This window comes from Nansenia antarctica, assembly GCF_963989245.1.
Source record: "Nansenia antarctica genome assembly, chromosome: 2".
Taxonomy (NCBI): Eukaryota; Metazoa; Chordata; class Actinopteri; order Argentiniformes; family Microstomatidae; genus Nansenia; species Nansenia antarctica.
This window is the reverse complement of record NC_137675.1, coordinates 44,926,665-44,944,164: the sequence shown is the minus strand read 5'-3', so window position 1 is coordinate 44,944,164 and position 17,500 is coordinate 44,926,665. Positions and strand designations below refer to the sequence as shown.

The window sequence follows — 17,500 nt, the reverse complement described above, 5'->3', positions numbered from 1 at the left end:
CAGTTTTGGTTTTGAACTTTTTTGGGTTTGGTTTATTTTTAGGGAAGGAAAGTGTTCACTGATTGTTGCCCTGGCAACTGCTAATATTGTCCTCCTCTCTATCCCTGCACCTCCTGGTTCCATATTCCTCTCTCTACCTTCTCCCTCTGTTTTCTATCACTCTCTCCACCTTCCTTTCTCTTCATTTATATCTCTATCTGCAACTATCCCCCTCTCTCTCTCACTCTCACTCTCTCTCCCTCTCACTCTCTCTCACTCTCTCTCACTCTCTATCCCCCTCTCTCTCTTACTCTCACTCTCTCTCCCTCTCTCTCACTCTCTATCCCCCTCTCTCTCTCTATCCCTCTCTCTCGCTCTCTCTCTCTCTCTCACACTGTCTCTGTCTCCCCTCTCTCTGTCTCCCCTCTCTCCCTCTCTCTCTCTCTCCCTCTCTCCCTCTCACTCTCTCTCACTCTTTCTCCCTCTCTCCCTCTCACTCTCTCTCACTCTATCCCTCTCTCTTGCTCTCTCTCTTTCTCTCTCTCTCTCACTGTCTCTGTCTCCTCTCTCCCTCTCTCCCTCTCACTCTCTCTCACTCTCTCTCCCTCTCACTCTCTCTCACTCTATCCCCCTCTCTTGCTCTCTCTCTCTGTCTCCCCTCTCTCCCCCTCTCTCTCTCTCTCTCTCTCCCCCCCTCCCTCCCCCTCCCTCTCTCTCTCTGGTCTATGTGGTGGTGTGTGTGTAGAATAACTTCATCAACCTGAGTTTCCTGAGGCTGTTCAGGGCGGCTCGTCTCATCAAGCTGCTGAGGCAGGGAGAGACCATCCGTATCCTGCTCTGGACCTTCGTCCAGTCCTTCAAGGTACCTCACACACACACACACACACACACACATGCATGCACACACGCACACACACACACACACACACACACACACACACATACGCACAGACATGCACACACACACACACGCACATACGCACAGACATGCACACACACACGCGCACATACGCACACACACACACACACACACGCACATACGCACAGACATGCACACACACACATACACGCACGCACATACGCACACACACACACACACATCCACGCACATACGCACAGACATGCACACACACACACACACACACCAGGGTTTCCGTTAGAAAAAATTGCCGCCGGACATCGTGTCCGGGAAGATTTCGATTTACCGGACAAACGTGATATATTCCGGTCATCATATTAAAATCTAAAAAAAAAAAAAAAAAAAAAAAAAAAAAATCTAATATAGCTGTTTGTCGCGGTGATTACTGTTGTGTAGCGGCCTATATATGCCATTTAATGTCTATTTCTCATCCGATACGATTAGATGCGAGCTATATAATATATAATAATATAACATGATTCGCATGCGCGCTATGCCATTATGTCCAGCGCTGAACGGGCGCCTCACTGGGAACTGAACAGACAGCATCGATCAATGAACAGACTCCACATTACGTTAACTGAAGTTTGTTAAATTGTTTGGGATTAATGTGAGTTTTCTATTTTCTCTTTCCAGTTTTACCCTTTTTTTTATCAATAAAACAACGTCATTTCTATAACCAGGTCTCGCTGGTTGGGAAGGCATTTCGTTTAGCTGCCTGTCAAATCATACTTAATCGGACTCGGGAGTATGTCAATGAGGAGAACATAACTGTTTATTGAGAAACAATAGGCAGGCTGGGATACGTATATAAAGAAATACCACAATGTCTAGATGTATAACATTTTATTGAACAGTGCAAGCATGTAGGCTTCTGGCGTGACATCGTACCCCTAACGTTCTTAGGGCTTGTTTGAAAAGCTTAGACTGAAAGTTAGTGCCCTGGTCAGATTGTATAACAAGAGGAAGACCGAATGTGGAAAAAAACGTTGTTAAAGCTTTCACCACTGAGCTGGCTGATATGTTACGCAACGGAACAGCTTCGGGAAAACGAGTAGCAGCGCACATAATAGTAAGCAAATACTGACTTCCACTTTTAGTCCTAGGCAAAGGTCCAACACAATCAATTATTACACGTTCAAATGGCTCCCCTATAGCAAGAATGGGATGCAATGGTGCGGGTGGAATGGATTGATTAGGCTTACCCGCCATCTGACAAGTATGGCAACAGCGGCAGTGCTTGGCAACATCCGCCTTCAGTCCGGGCCAAAAGAAATGTTTCAATATCAGCTGATAAGTTTTAGTTATACCTAAATGTCCTGACCACTGGCTCTCATGTGCTACAGATAACACCTGTTGTCTATAACCCACAGGCACAACCACTTGTTTTACAGTATTCCACTCACAACCATTTGCATTAGGAGGAGACCATTTACGCATTAATATCCCATCGTTAAGGAAATAAACTACGTTGCCCCCTATTTCAGATTCCTCACTAGCTGCATGTAAAAAACATTTGTTTAATGACTGATCAGCTACTTGAGCGACACGCAATCGCTCGCCGGTTACAGGCAGAGATAGGCTGTCAGCGGATGGTATGGTAGGACTCGGGGAGGATGGTAACTCTACCACTTTCTCCCTGGGAGAAGCTGAAACAATCGGGTTCTCATCCCTTTCAGAAAAGGCTTGCATAATCACACTATCACAGAGAGAAACATCGCTATCCTCCTCTCTGCCTCGACTCGATTGTGCACGAGTTATAGCGCACACCGGAAACAACCGCTGTTTTGCATCTCCAGCCTACACATTAGGAGTCATCATCATGCCGGTGTCAAATCATATCATAATAAAATAAATACATAGCCTATATATTCGTCTTTTTTAAAATAGAAGGAATCAGAATGTGAACTTTAGCGAATTGTATTCAAATTGTGCTTAGAGGGAATTATTTTCACCGGACATTTATGTCCGACGAGTTTTCAATTTGTCGGACTTCAACAACTTTTACCGGACAAAGTCCGGGAATTACCGGTTAACGGAAACCCTGACACACACACGCACATACACGCACACATACACCCCCATACGCACAGACATGCACACACACACACACACACGCACATACACGCACACATACACTCACATACGCACAGACATGCACACACACACACACACGCACATACACGCACACATACACGCACGCACACACACATACGCACACACAGAGATGCACGCACACATACACGCACGCACACACACACATACACACACATACGCACACACACACACACATACGCACAGACATGCACACACACACACATACACACACACATACACATACATGCACACGCACACATACACGCACATACGCACACACACACAGACATGCACACACAGAGATGCACACATACACACACACACATACGCACACACGCATGCAAGCACACACATACACGCACAGACATGCATGCACACACACACACTTTCTCTGAGTACTTCCTGCGTGTGTGTGTGTGTGTACGCGTGTGTGAGTGTAGGATATTTTAATTGGTACTTGGTTGAAATAGATCACAAGTAAAGCTTCTGAGTTATAGACTATTTATTCAATCAAAGTTACATACAGGTTACAGCATTCCTCTCTGATGTCATAGAGAGGGCTCTGATGTCATAGAGAGGGCTCTGATGTGTGTGTGTGTGTGTGTGTGTGTGTGTGTGTGTGTCTGTGTGTGTGTGTGTCTGTGTGTGTGTGTCTAGGCGCTGCCGTATGTGTGCCTGCTCATCGCCATGCTGTTCTTCATCTATGCCATCATCGGGATGCAGGTGAGTGGACAGACCTCTTCTACCCCAGACCAGCAGTTCGAGCAGCTATCTGCCCCAACTGTCACCACCTGGGAACCCCCTGGTCGTGTTCTGGTGTGGTCCAGTGGTCTAGTACCCACGGGGTACCCACGGGTTCAAATCTGTCCCATGCCCTGCTGACAGGCCCTCTCCTCCTTGCGTTCCTGTCTACCTACACTATCTCTATCCCATATGTACAGTAAGAGTGGGACTGCCCCATAGAAATAAAGAAATACATTAAAAAAAACTCACTGGCTCGCTAACTGGCTGTGTTGCGTTACAGTTAAGCTCAAATTGAGCTGTCAGACTTATTCCTGGGGGAGCGTGGCTGTCTACCTACACTATCTCTATCCCATATGTACAGTAAGAGTGGGACTGCCCCATAGAAATAAAGAAATACATTAAAAAAAACTCACTGGCTCGCTAACTGGCTGTGTTGCGTTACAGTTAAGCTCAAATTGAGCTGTCAGACTTATTCCTGGGGGAGCGTGGCTGGCCCGTACCCTGACCCACGCACATGTGGCACCGGCGGAAAGCTTCTCAGATTGTCAACAGTCATCAGAACAAAACAATATGCTTAGGGGTACAACCCACTGAAAATTATGGAGTAAGTCCCAAATAATAAAATATGGGAAAAAAGAAAAGAAAATGGCGTCAACAGTCGTTTGTTTTGCGCTACCCACCTGGGCGGCGCGGTCGTGCGGTTACCGTGGCCCCCCGGATTTGAGTTATTGTGTGAAAAAACACTTGAAGGTAATGGTTCTAGGAGGAGTGTTGGATGTTGACAGTATAGTGATGTTGACAGTGTAGTGATGTTGACAGTGTAGTGGTGTTGACAGTGTAGTGGTGTTGACAGTGTAGTGGTGTTGACAGTGTAGTGGTGTTGACAGTGTAGTGGTGTTGACAGTGTAGTGATGTTGACAGTGTAGTGGTGTTGACAGTAGTGGTGTTGACAGTGTAGTGGTGTTGACAGTGTAGTGGTGTTGACAGTGTAGTGGTGTTGACAGTGTAGTGGTGTTGACAGTGTAGTGATGTTGACAGTGTACTGGTGTTGACAGTAGTGATGTTGACAATGTAGTGGTGTTGACAGTGTACTGGTGTTGACAGTAGTGATGTTGACAATGTAGTGGTGTTGACAGTGTAGTGGTGTTGACAGTGTAGTGGTGTTGACAGTAGTGATGTTGACAGTGTACTGGTGTTGACAGTGTAGTGGTGTTGACAGTGTAGTGGTGTTGACAGTGTAGTGATGTTGACAGTGTAGTGGTGTTGACAGTGTAGTGGTGTTGACAGTGTAGTGGTGTTGACAGTGTAGTGGTGTTGTGTTGGATGTTGACAGTGTAGTGGTGTTGACAGTGTAGTGGTGTTGACAGTGTAGTGGTGTTGTGTTGGATGTTGACAGTGTAGTGGTGTTGACAGTGTAGTGGTGTTGACAGTGTAGTGATGTTGACAGTGTAGTGGTGTTGACAGTGTAGTGGTGTTGACAGTGTGGTGGTGTTGACAGTAGTGGTGTTGACAGTGTAGTGGTGTTGACAGTGTAGTGGTGTTGACGGTGTAGTGGTGCTGACAGTGTAGTGATGTTGACAGTATACTGCCGTACAAAGGCAAAAGGCAGTAACTTAAATTTTGGTCAAAATGAGTAGAAAATCATATTTGTGACATTAAAGACATTCTTTATCATGTGGCCAAATATCCTGTCTCTACTGTGTATTTTCGAGAAAATAGGGGTCGTATTTACAGTAACTTCAAAAAAGCCTAGAGAAACCCAGGCAAACCACAGCAACTTGAGTTGCGGTATTCTGGCTTTGTCTCGCTGCGCTGAACTGCGGAGTTACTGTAGCGCACTGCGAAGTTACTGTACTCTGCCTTTGGTTTGGAACACTTAAAAAGTGAGGTTATTCTTAGCTGTAGCTAGCTAGTTAGCTTACAAGCAAGTGATTACGAACAACGATCTTGACAGCAGAACTGCTCCCAGACGCGATCAGAATTGTAAAACAATTAACAAAGGCAATTAATAGCCATATAGTTGGTCACCCAATGATCTGAAATCATGATGGCAAATCCTGACACTGTGACACTGACAGCCCAGCACGTCTCTCTGACAGACAAGCTAACGTAGCGTCCCACACTGACACACAGCGCTGCCTTGCCCCCTGGCAGACAGACACATCCACAGACCAAACGATAAGCACAAAGCACAGCCGTAATTAATAGACAAACGCCTACCTTTTTCTATAACCGAATCGCGGTAAATCCATTCCAATTATTTGGATAAGCAGACGCCCTTCCAGATAAATCCAGATACAATTCCTGATTGGTATGCAAAACATATCAAATGTTTTGTTTTGCATAGCTGATATGCCAGATCGATGTCATATGTCACCAATCAGTCAACGTGGATGAAAAATACTCCATCCATTCGTGTTACTGCATTCAGCTACTGAAGCTAAATTGTTTTGCAGCCAATTGGCTATTGCCAGAACTTCATCTGGGAGTAATGACAGTATTTTGAAGTTACAAACATAATGCTTGGAGTTATTTAAACATGTAATTGTATGCAGGCCCCATATGGCAAATTAGATTATTGTCCATATTAATTATTATCCAAAAATAATTGAAATAATTTTATCTTATAAGATACTTGGAACAACATAAGAACACCATAATATAATAATGTCACTCTATATCCATATCAAAATAAGGATTTCTATCATATTTCTCATTATACTGGTTTTTTATTGGGATCAAAACTTAAGTGACAAGATGAAATTGAAGTTACTGCCTTTTGCCTTGGCATCAGTGGCGTAGCGGACAGGCCCGCAAGCGACGCACCGCGGGGGGGCCCCAGCCACTAGGGGGCCCCCTAACATTGGTTGCTAGCACCCCCTCTCATTGCTCTCACTTGTCTGTACCTTTTGCCCGCCACGAATAAATGCATATAGAGGAAACACTGTCGGACTCTAAAAAACGCACGTTTTTTTTTTACCTCCGTTGCGAAAGGGCCCCCGCCGCCACCTTGCGGGGGGGCCTCGGGATTTTGCGGTACACCACTGCTTGGCATGACTCTATTTTGGCAAGCCATGCAAAGGCAGAATAAAGTAACTTCCAAATAAGGGTCAAAGATCAAATCAGAGGTCAGGATTAATATGTACAAAGTATAACCTAATATAAAGACATATGGGGGTGTTCACACTTGACTTCTTTTTTTAGAAAAAAGCGCAGCCTTCACCGTCTTTTTACATACAACCCTATGGGAAAAGGAAAAAACGGCCGCCTTTTAAAAAGCGTGAGAGAAGCGCAGCTGCCGCCGCCTTTTTCAGTTGAATTTATTTAACTTTTCAGAAAGGCGCTGTGTGTCGTCAAGCGCCTTTCTGACAGCTGACCAATCAGGACGAGGAGAGTAGGTACGCGTGTACCTTCCCTAGTAACCTACTTCCCAACAACCGGTGCTCCAAGACGTCAGACCCATCAAGATGTAGCACAATGTAGCACATGTTGTAGAATGTTGTAGAATGTAGAACAACTCGTGATTGCTACTGGTGTTTCATAACGTGGTTCCAGTGTTTGCAGCATTCGGCAGAAATCTTCATTTTCCGCAACACTGTTGCAAATATACCCAGTTCAACACAACACACCTTGCAAATATACCCAGCGATAGACTTGGTAATAGTCGTAGCCTCGGGGAGTAAAAGGGAAGCCTGGTCTGCCTCTTAGACATGACTACATCGTAATGATTACAAAGATGCCACTTGAAATGCATGAAATCCTATTACATATTCGTAAAAAAAAGTGCAACTTCTCTGCTTTCAGAAACTGTTTGAATTTTTTAGATTGGGCATATAGTTCATGAATTACGATAGTTTGAAGGAACGCTGTAAAATCCTGTCTGCGCCGACAGCTCCGGTTTCGGAGCAAGACGCGAATCTATCGGCATTAGTTAAATGCATGCTCACATCCAGTCATCCGCTCACTGCTCTCATTAAAAAATCCATCAATAATATTACATAATAATAACTGTTCTGATTAGATTGCTTAGATTGTTTAATACATCAACGGGGGGGAAAGCGAGAAGAACTCTGAGCGAGTATCATGCTTCCTCCATTGAATGGAAAGTCCTATCTATTCCATTCAAAGTGTTTTAGCCTTCCCCCTTTCCACTGGTAATAAGGAATTGGCAAGAATAGATCGATATAAATAGATCAACATAATGCAGCACTATCATGCACAGATCAGCCTTAAAACATGTAACGTTAGATATATAACGGAGCGATGTATTTCTACGGAAAGGCTGACTGACGCGGGGCTCATACAATCTCCGCGTTTGTTATAGATACGAGTGCTCCGGTGTCTTGCTGGTAGTCAAATATATTTATTTATATATACAGCATATGGATGTTACGTGCCTGTTACCTGCCGCTTTCAGTTCTAGTAGTTTAGATCACGCAACCAGGGAAACGCCGACATGTGTTAAAGGGAGCAAGACGCGAATCTACCGGCATTTGACTCATGAGTGAACGGCGAAAATGGCTGGACGGCACAGCTTGGGATTCCATTTAAGTTACAGGGAACTATGTGTGAAAGAGGCTTAAATGTTGAAATTAACAGTAATACAATATTCATTGATAAAATGACATAAGGGATGGAAAGGGGTTTTAGAAGGGGGATGATGAAGCACGCTGGACTGAGGAACAGCATAGGCATAGGACATACATAGCATAGTCGTAGCCTCTGGGAGTTAAAGGGAAGCCTTGTCTGCCTCTTAGACATGACTACATCGTAATGATTACAAAGATGCCACTTGAAATGCATGAAATCCAAGTTTATTACATATTCACCTAGTATTTGACTGACTGTCAGTCACGAATGGTCCCAGTATTGTGGCTTCAGTTGGGTTGTAATTGTGCTTGCTGCAGAGCACAATATGTTATTCCTGATATTTTTTGTTTTAATCCTGTTCTTTTACCAACTGCTAAGACAACAATAAAGTAAACTAGTTACTTTAGCTAGCTAAAGATATTGGCCCCCCAAATCATTTTACAACTTGTTATAATTATGTTACGATGTTTCTCCGCATTGAAGGTATATAAGCAACGCAGGGTGCGCTCGTAAATTCGCTCTGAGAGCGCCGGAGCGCACACTGGGTTCAACGTCATAAAGGGACCAGGTAATTTGATTGGACAAGAGGCATTCCATGAGTGCTGATCAGATTTCCAGGGCGAATTTACGAACGCAGCTAGCGAACAGAAGACGAAAAAACCGTCAGATCAGATATATAAACAGGTTATTTTGATAAACTGGACACATTTTGGGAATATATATGGTTACTTTCTCACCTGAAAACATATTAAAACTTCATAAAATGACATGTTAACACTTGTATTGCCAAAATTACAGCTTTTAGCCAATGGGGGTTTAAAATGGACGATTTAAATTGCCTGCTGCTAGCCGGTGCGAAATGCATTCTGGGAAAAAGGCGGTGAAGGCTGCGCTTTTTTCCCATGGGTTGTATGTAAAAAGGCGGTGAAAAGGCGGTGAAAAGTCAAGTGTGAACACCCCCTAAAACTGCCACATATCCAGTGATCTGCCTGGAACTATTTTGGCTGGACAACAAGTCATTTTTCTCAGTTCTGCACTCTGGGAAGTTACTGCCTTTTGCCTTTGTAGGGCAGTATTGTGATGTTGACAGTATAGTGTTGTTGTCTGATGTTGACAGTAAGTAAGTAAGTAAGTAAGTAAGTAAAGCTTTATTTATATAGCACCTTTCATAGAGAAATGCAGCTCAAAGTGCTTTACAACAGGAATAAGAACATAAAGTGAATATAAAAACATATATAAAAACATATACAAGCATAGAATTAATATACAAGCAGGGGAAAACAGTAAAAAGAAAACGTAAAGATAAATTACAATAAAATAAATGTTAAAAAAGGAAACAATGTACAACCTCTGCCTTAACGATCCGGCAGCGTCAGATCACAGTATTTTAACCAACTGGATTTGTACTGTCATCTGTCAACTGGACCTATAGCCTAACAAACTAGAGAACCATGCCTGCTCACCTCAGACTAGAGAACCAGACCCGTTCACCTCAGACTAGAGAACCACGCCTGTTCACCTCAGACTAGAGAACCAGTGTGTTCACCTCAGACTAGAGAACCAGTGTGTTCACCTCAGACTAGAGAACCAGTGTGTTCACCTCAGACTAGAGAACCAGACACGTTTACCTCAGACTAGAGAACCAGACCTGTTCACCTCAGACTAGAGAACCAGTGTGTTCACCTCAGACTAGAGAACCAGACACGTTTACCTCAGACTAGAGAACCAGACACGTTCACCTCAGACTAGAGAACCAGATACGTTCACCTCAGACTAGAGAACCAGTGTGTTCACCTCAGACTAGAGAACCAGACCCGTTCACCTCAGACTAGAGAACCAGACCCGTTCACCTCAGACTAGAGAACCAGACCTGTTCACCTCAGACTAGAGAACCAGACCTGTTCACCTCAGACTAGAGAACCAGTGTGTTCACCTCAGACTAGAGAACCAGTGTGTTCACCTCAGACTAGAGAACCAGACCTGTTCACCTCAGACTAGAGAACCAGACCCGTTCACCTCAGACTAGAGAACCAGACCTGTTCACCTCAGACTAGAGAACCAGTGTGTTCACCTCAGACTAGAGAACCAGTGTGTTCACCTCAGACTAGAGAACCAGACCTGTTCACCTCAGACTAGAGAACCAGACCCGTTCACCTCAGACTAGAGAACCAGACCTGTTCACCTCAGACTAGAGAACCAGTATGTTCACCTCAGACTAGAGAACCAGTGTGTTCACCTCAGACTAGAGAACCAGTGTGTTCACCTCAGACGAGAGAACCAGCCTGTTCACCTCAGACTAGAGTGTTCACCTCAGACTAGAGAACCAGTGTGTTCACCTCAGACTCAGACTAGAGAACCAGTGTGTTCACCTCAGATTAGAGAACCAGTGTGTTTACCTCAGACTCAGACTAGAGAACCAGTGTGTTCACCTCAGACTAGAGAACCAGTGTGTTCACCTCAGACTAGAGAACCAGTGTGTTCACCTCAGACTATAATTTTAATAATTTTGCCATTTAGCAGACGCTTTTAATCCAAAGCGATTTACAATTAGGACCCGTTGGGCATTCCCCCTGGAGTAACTGAGGGCTAAGTGCCTTACTCAAGGGCACACTAGTAGTGGTGTGGTTTCAGGCGGGATTTGAACTCACAACCTTCCGATCACAAGTCCAACTCACTATCCACTAGACCACCTCTACCACTAGAGAACCAGCCTGTTCACCTCAGACTAGAGAACCAGTGTGTTCACCTCAGACTAGAGAACCAGACCTGTTCACCTCAGACTAGAGAACCAGTGTGTTCACCTCAGTGTGTTCACCTCAGTTGACAGTGTAGTGGTGTTGACAGTGTAGTGATGTTGACAGTGTAGTGATGTTGACAGTGTAGTGGTGTTGACAGTGTAGTGGTGTTGACAGTGTAGTGGTGTTGACTTTTTTTGATTTAATTTGATTTTTATTTGGAATTTACAATAGAATCATTTATGCATCATGACACTAAGTAATGTCCAGAGGATAGCACTTGAAAGCATTATTTAAAACACTTATTTCCAAAGTGGTCCTCGATAGAAACATAAAATGAATAAAACAAAACATCACATCATAAAACAGAATAAAAAACAGTATAAGAACACAGTATAAAGAAACACATATTAAAACACACAATATGGAAACATAAAGTGAAACAAAACAAAACGGAAACACCCTCTCTTCTCCCCATAAATATGACTTCACTTTTGTTTTAAAGATGGCTTTGCTTTGGCTTTGCTGAATATGCAGAGGCAGATGGTTCCATAAAGAAATCCCAGTATAGAAAAATGCTCCTACATGACATAATACTTCCTCTTGTATTATAATCATGTATACTTCTCTCCATATCTATATTACAGTTCATATATTCAGGGGCCCGGTTATGAACTATATCAAACATAATGGTTGAGTTTTTGTTGTTTTACTCGATCCTCTACAGGTGACAGTGTAGTGGTGTTGACAGTGTAGTGGTGTTGACAGTGTAGTGGTGTTGACAGTGTAGTGGTGTTGACAGTGTAGTGGTGTTGACAGTGTAGTGGTGTTGACAGTGTAGTGGTGTTGACAGTGTAGTGATGTTGACAGTGTAGTGATGTTGACAGTGTAGTGATGTTGACAGTGTAGTGGTGTTGACAGTGTAGTGATGTTGACAGTGTAGTGGTGTTGACAGTGTAGTGATGTTGACAGTGTAGTGATGTTGACAGTGTAGTGGTGTTGACAGTGTAGTGATGTTGACAGTGTAGTGGTGTTGACAGTGTAGTGGTCTTGACAGTGTAGTGATGTTGACAGTGTAGTGGTGTTGACAGTGTAGTGATGTTGACAGTGTAGTGGTGTTGACAGTGTAGTGGTGTTGACAGTGTAGTGGTGTTGACAGTGTAGTGATGTTGACAGTGTAGTGGTGTTGACAGTGTAGTGGTGTTGACAGTGTAGTGATGTTGACAGTGTAGTGATGTTGACAGTGTAGTGATGTTGACAGTGTAGTGGTGTTGACAGTGTAGTGATGTTGACAGTGTAGTGGTGTTGACAGTGTAGTGGTGTTGACAGTGTAGTGATGTTGACAGTGTAGTGGTGTTGACAGTGTAGTGATGTTGACAGTGTAGTGGTGTTGACAGTGTAGTGATGTTGACAGTGTAGTGGTGTTGACAGTGTAGTGGTGTTGACAGTGTAGTGGTGTTGACAGTGTAGTGATGTTGACAGTGTAGTGGTGTTGACAGTGTAGTGGTGTTGACAGTGTAGTGGTGTTGACAGTGTAGTGGTGTTGACAGTGTAGTGATGTTGACAGTGTAGTGATGTTGACAGTGTAGTGATGTTGACAGTGTAGTGGTGTTGACAGTGTAGTGGTGTTGACAGTGTAGTGATGTTGACAGTGTAGTGATGTTGACAGTGTAGTGATGTTGACAGTGTAGTGGTGTTGACAGTGTAGTGGTGTTGACAGTGTAGTGGTGTTGACAGTGTAGTGGTGTTGACAGTGTAGTGGTGTTGACAGTGTAGTGGTGTTGACAGTGTAGTGGTGTTGACAGTGTAGTGATGTTGACAGTGTAGTGATGTTGACAGTGTAGTGGTGTTGACAGTGTAGTGGTGTTGACAGTGTAGTGGTGTTGACAGTGTAGTGGTGTTGACAGTAGTGGTGTTGACAGTGTAGTGGTGTTGACAGTGTAGTGGTGTTGACAGTGGTGTTGTTCTCTGCAGCTGTTTGGGAACCTGGCCGTCCTGGAGGATGGAGAGAGCGCCATCACCCCACACAACAACTTCAGGACCTTCATCCAGGCTCTCATGCTGCTCTTCAGGTGTGTTTGTGCATGTGTGTGTGTGTGTGCGTGTGCGAGATGTGTGTGCATGCCTATACCATGTTTGCTGTTCATGTGTGTATTAATAGAGCCCTCTATAAGTATCGGAAAGTATTCTGTCTTCTTTTAGCTCTATACTCCCAACGGTTTGGATTTGAAATCAAACAATCAAACAGAATCAATCTCAAACGGGCTGGTAGGTCATGGACGACTTCTACAGCGGCGAGAAGAATGCTCACCATGAAAAGAAAAAGAGAAGTGTCCCACAGATGATCCAGCTAGGATCCAGCTGTGGCGCAGCAGGTAGAGGCGGCGTCTAATGATCGCTAGGCCCCGAAATTCCTCTCAATGAGCGGGCCGGCGCCTTGCGTGGTAGCTTGCCGCCATTGGTGTGTGAATGTGTGTGTGAATGGGTGAATGAGAGGCCGTTGTAAAGCGCTTTGGAATAAGGCGCTATATAACTCAGTCCATTTAGAACCGATCCTGATTGTTTTGTTGCTATCTAGGATCAGATCGAGCTGGATGGCAAATAAAGAATCAGGATCATTCTGATCCAGATGAAACGTTTTTGAACAACCGGCTCCAGGAGTGAGGATGTGTCAGAGACCATTTGGTCCGCATGTCGGCAACGAATCAGAATGTTCAGACTTTTCTTTTGAAACACAGAACTACGTTTAAACGTTGTTGAGAATCACAAACAAACACAAACGCGCTAGTCAAGCCTAAATACTGCAAGGCAATGGATTGGGTGAGTAATCCCCATTGTTACCTAGTTAACTATAACACTACTTTACATTGTTAGCAGGCTCACAAAACAAGCTGTGTTAGTTGGCTAGTGATGTGTCATTGATTTTTAATAACGTGGAAATGTATTCACATTTTTCGAAAGAAAAGTTCGATCGTTACATCGGATCCCGACATGAGGACCAAAGCATTAGAACATGACACATATGACATGAGGACCAAAGCATTAGAACATGACACATTTGCAGAATACGTCACCAGCCGAACTACAGCCACTTCATGGTGCTGTGGTTTGGGCGTGGAGAGCTTCCACTAGAACCGGCTAACTTGTCTTCATTGATGATGTCACTGTTGACAGAATTGTCCAGTGTACAGAAACATTGTGTCTGTTCCAGTACAAGCACATTTGCCTCCAAATGAATTGGACTATGCTTCATTGTACAATGAGACAATGAGCCAGACATCCTGCCATAGCAGTGGTGTTCTTCAGGGTCAAAAAGCAGAACATTATTGATTGACCAAGTCAATCTTCAGATTTAAATCCAAATGAGTATGCATTTAATTTCCTGACGATAAGGTGATTTTCTTCGACAAAAATACCTCAAAACAATAACAAATAACTGAAGATGGCCGCAGAACAGGTTTGACAGAGCATCCCCAGAGAATATAATAAACGTCTCGTGGGGGTCAATGGGGTCGCAGACATCAGGCATTTATTGCGACCACATACTGTACTAAACATGAGTACTTTATTTGGACCTTATATTATTTTTTCCAGTACTTTTTGAGCCCTGGAACAAGGGGAGGAGGGGGATGTTTAAAAACCCTCTGAATGTAATCTGTGAATGTCTACTTTGACCCCATAGTCATTGTTTTTTTATTAGAGTATTATAGAGTATTATAGAGTAGTATAGAGTAGTATAGAGTATTATAGAGTATTATAGAGTATTATAGAGTATTATAGAGTAGTATAGAGTATTATAGAGTAGTATAGAGTATTATAGAGTATTATGGAGTATTATAGAGTATTATAGAGTAGTATAGAGTATTATAGAGTATTATGGAGTAGTATGGAGTATTATAGAGTATTATAGAGTATTATAGAGTATTAAAGAGTAGTATAGAGTATTATAGAGTATTATGGAGTAGTATGGAGTATTATAGAGTATTATAGAGTAGTATAGAGTATTAAAGAGTAGTATAGAGTATTATAGAGTATTACCGTATTTTCTGGACTATAAGTCAAATGCGGCATGAAGAGGAAACATATATAAATCGCACTGGACTATAAGTCGCATTTATTTAGAAATTGATTTCACAAAATCCAAGACCAAGAACAGACATTTAATCTGGAAAGGCAAGTTATTTAACTACACAATAGAACACAGAACAACAGGCTGAATAGGTGTCCGGTATGTTAACGTAACACATTAACAGTTATTCAGCTATACAATAGCATAAAGAACATACCTGGGAGGCTGAATAGGCTAAATTAACATAACAAGCCAGCGAGTCCAACAAGCAAGTTACTGGTAAACAAGTTCACCAAGCTCCCGTTAATGTTTCAGTTCGATTTCTTCAGTGGTACAGGAGCAGCATATAGTTGTCACAAGCCCAGAGCGGCCCAGAGCGCCCTCTTGTGGCTGTAGACGGTAATGTTTACTCCTTGGTTCATGTCAGTCAGTATGAAATTATATGTTTATACATACTGTAAGTCGCACCTGACTATAAGTCACAGGACCAGCCAAACTATGAAAAAAAGTGTGATTTATAATTTAATTAATTTAAATTAAATTAAATTATTAAATTAAATTAATTTATAGTCCGGAAAATACGGTATAGAGTATTATAGAGTAGTATAAAGTATTATAGAGTAGTATAGAGTATTATAGAGTATTATAGAGTAGTATAGAGTATTATAGAGTAGTATAGAGTATTATAGAGTATTATAGAGTATTATAGAGTATTATAGAGTAGTATAGAGTATTATAGAGTATTATAGAGTATTATAGAGTATTATAGAGTAGTATAGTGTATTATAGAGTATTATAGAGTAGAGTATTATAGCCCCCCAAAAAAGCTACGATGAACTTAATGGAAAAATACCCCCAGGGGTGCCCGAGAGGGGGGGAGGATGAGCACCCCAGTCGGACGGACACAACGGCAACAGACTTAGATAATGGACAAACGACTATGAGCAAGCAGTGTACATGCGGTAAAATCTGCAAGAACATCCATGGCTTAAAGATCCACCGAGCGAGGATGAAATGCCCGTTAGGAGTAGAAGCAACACAACGCACAGGTGTTCAACCTGGTGAGACGCAGGAGGTGCCAGGCCCAGAGTCACCCCATAGTGCCCAGAACCTCCAAGTGTTGCAGTCTAACCCCTCGAGCATCAAGTCCGACCGGAGGCGGATCAAATGGCCAGCAGCTAGCATGACTTCACTGTGGAAGCAGTTCGATGACGATGTCGACCAAATTCTGGAGGTAACGGTGAAGGGCGAGGCTGACAGGAAGCTACAGGCGATGACAACAATCATTGTCAGCATTGCAGCTGAATGGTTCGGCGTGGAGGAGAAGAAAAGCTCCGGAACATCTTACGTAAAGAACCAAAGAGCTGCAAAGATCCATAACATCAGGCAGGAGATGAAAGCGCTGAAATCCCAGTACAAGGTGGCAGGAGAGGAGGAACGCACTGGCCTGGCCCAGCTAATGTGCATCCTACGGAAAAACATCAGGATTCTCCGCCGGGCTGAGTGGCATCGGAGGCGGCGGCGTGAGAGGGCACGTAAACGTGCTGCATTCATAGCCAACCCCTTCAAGTTCATGAAGGATTTGCTCGGGCAGAAGCGCAGTGGCAAACTGGCCTCCTCGCAGGAAGAGATAGACCATCATCTGAAGCAGACGTACAGCGATCCCGCAAGAGAGCAGGAGTTGGGAGAGTGCAACATCCTCATAGACCCCCCTGAACCGGAAGAGCAATTCGACATGTCGGAGCTGCAGCTGAAGGAAGTCAGGGAGGTTGTCCGCAAAGCAAGGGCAAGCTCTGCTCCAGGACCGAGTGGCACTTCATACAAAGTGTACAAGAACTGTCCCAAACTCCTGCTGCGTCTGTGGAAACTCCTGCGAGTCTTCTGGAGAAGGGGGAGGATACCTGAACAATGGAGAGTGGCTGAAGGGGTTTGGATCCCGAAGGAGGAAAACTCCACTCAGCTAGACCAGTTCCGCATCATCTCCCTGCTGTGTGTTGAGGCAAAGGTTTTCTTCAGCACTGTTTCCAGACGGCTGTGTACCTACCTGGCAAAGAACACCTACATCGATACATCCGTCCAGAAGGGCGGTGTGTCAGGAATGCCAGGTTGTCTGGAGCATACCGGCGTGGTGACACAGCTCATTCGGGAGGGCCGAGAGAACAAAGGCAACCTGTCAGTGTTGTGGCTTGACCTGGCAAATGCATTCGGCTCCATTCCACACAAGCTGGTTCAGTTCACCTTGACGAAGCATCATGTCCCCAGCAGGTGTAGAGACCTCATCGCTGATTACTACAGCAATTTCAGGATGAGGGTCTCTTCAGGAGCAATAACATCCAGTTGGCACAAGGTGGAGATCGGTATCATCAC

The 17,500-nt window shown here is 43.8% G+C and overlaps 1 protein-coding gene across 1 annotated transcript in view; it reads left to right on the top strand.

Annotated features, from left to right (window-relative positions):
* Nucleotides 1-17,500, top strand: part of LOC308150176 (voltage-dependent P/Q-type calcium channel subunit alpha-1A-like) — a gene marked incomplete at both ends in the record, with an annotated part of 259,861 nt that overhangs the window by 151,327 nt on the left and 91,034 nt on the right. The window contains 4 exon segments of the mRNA XM_080523035.1: nucleotides 725-841; nucleotides 3,653-3,718; nucleotides 13,039-13,140; nucleotides 16,206-17,500. The exon segment at nucleotides 16,206-17,500 is cut by the window's right edge and continues 736 nt beyond it. Coding sequence (XP_080379161.1) covers nucleotides 725-841; nucleotides 3,653-3,718; nucleotides 13,039-13,140; nucleotides 16,206-17,500 — 1,580 coding nt within the window.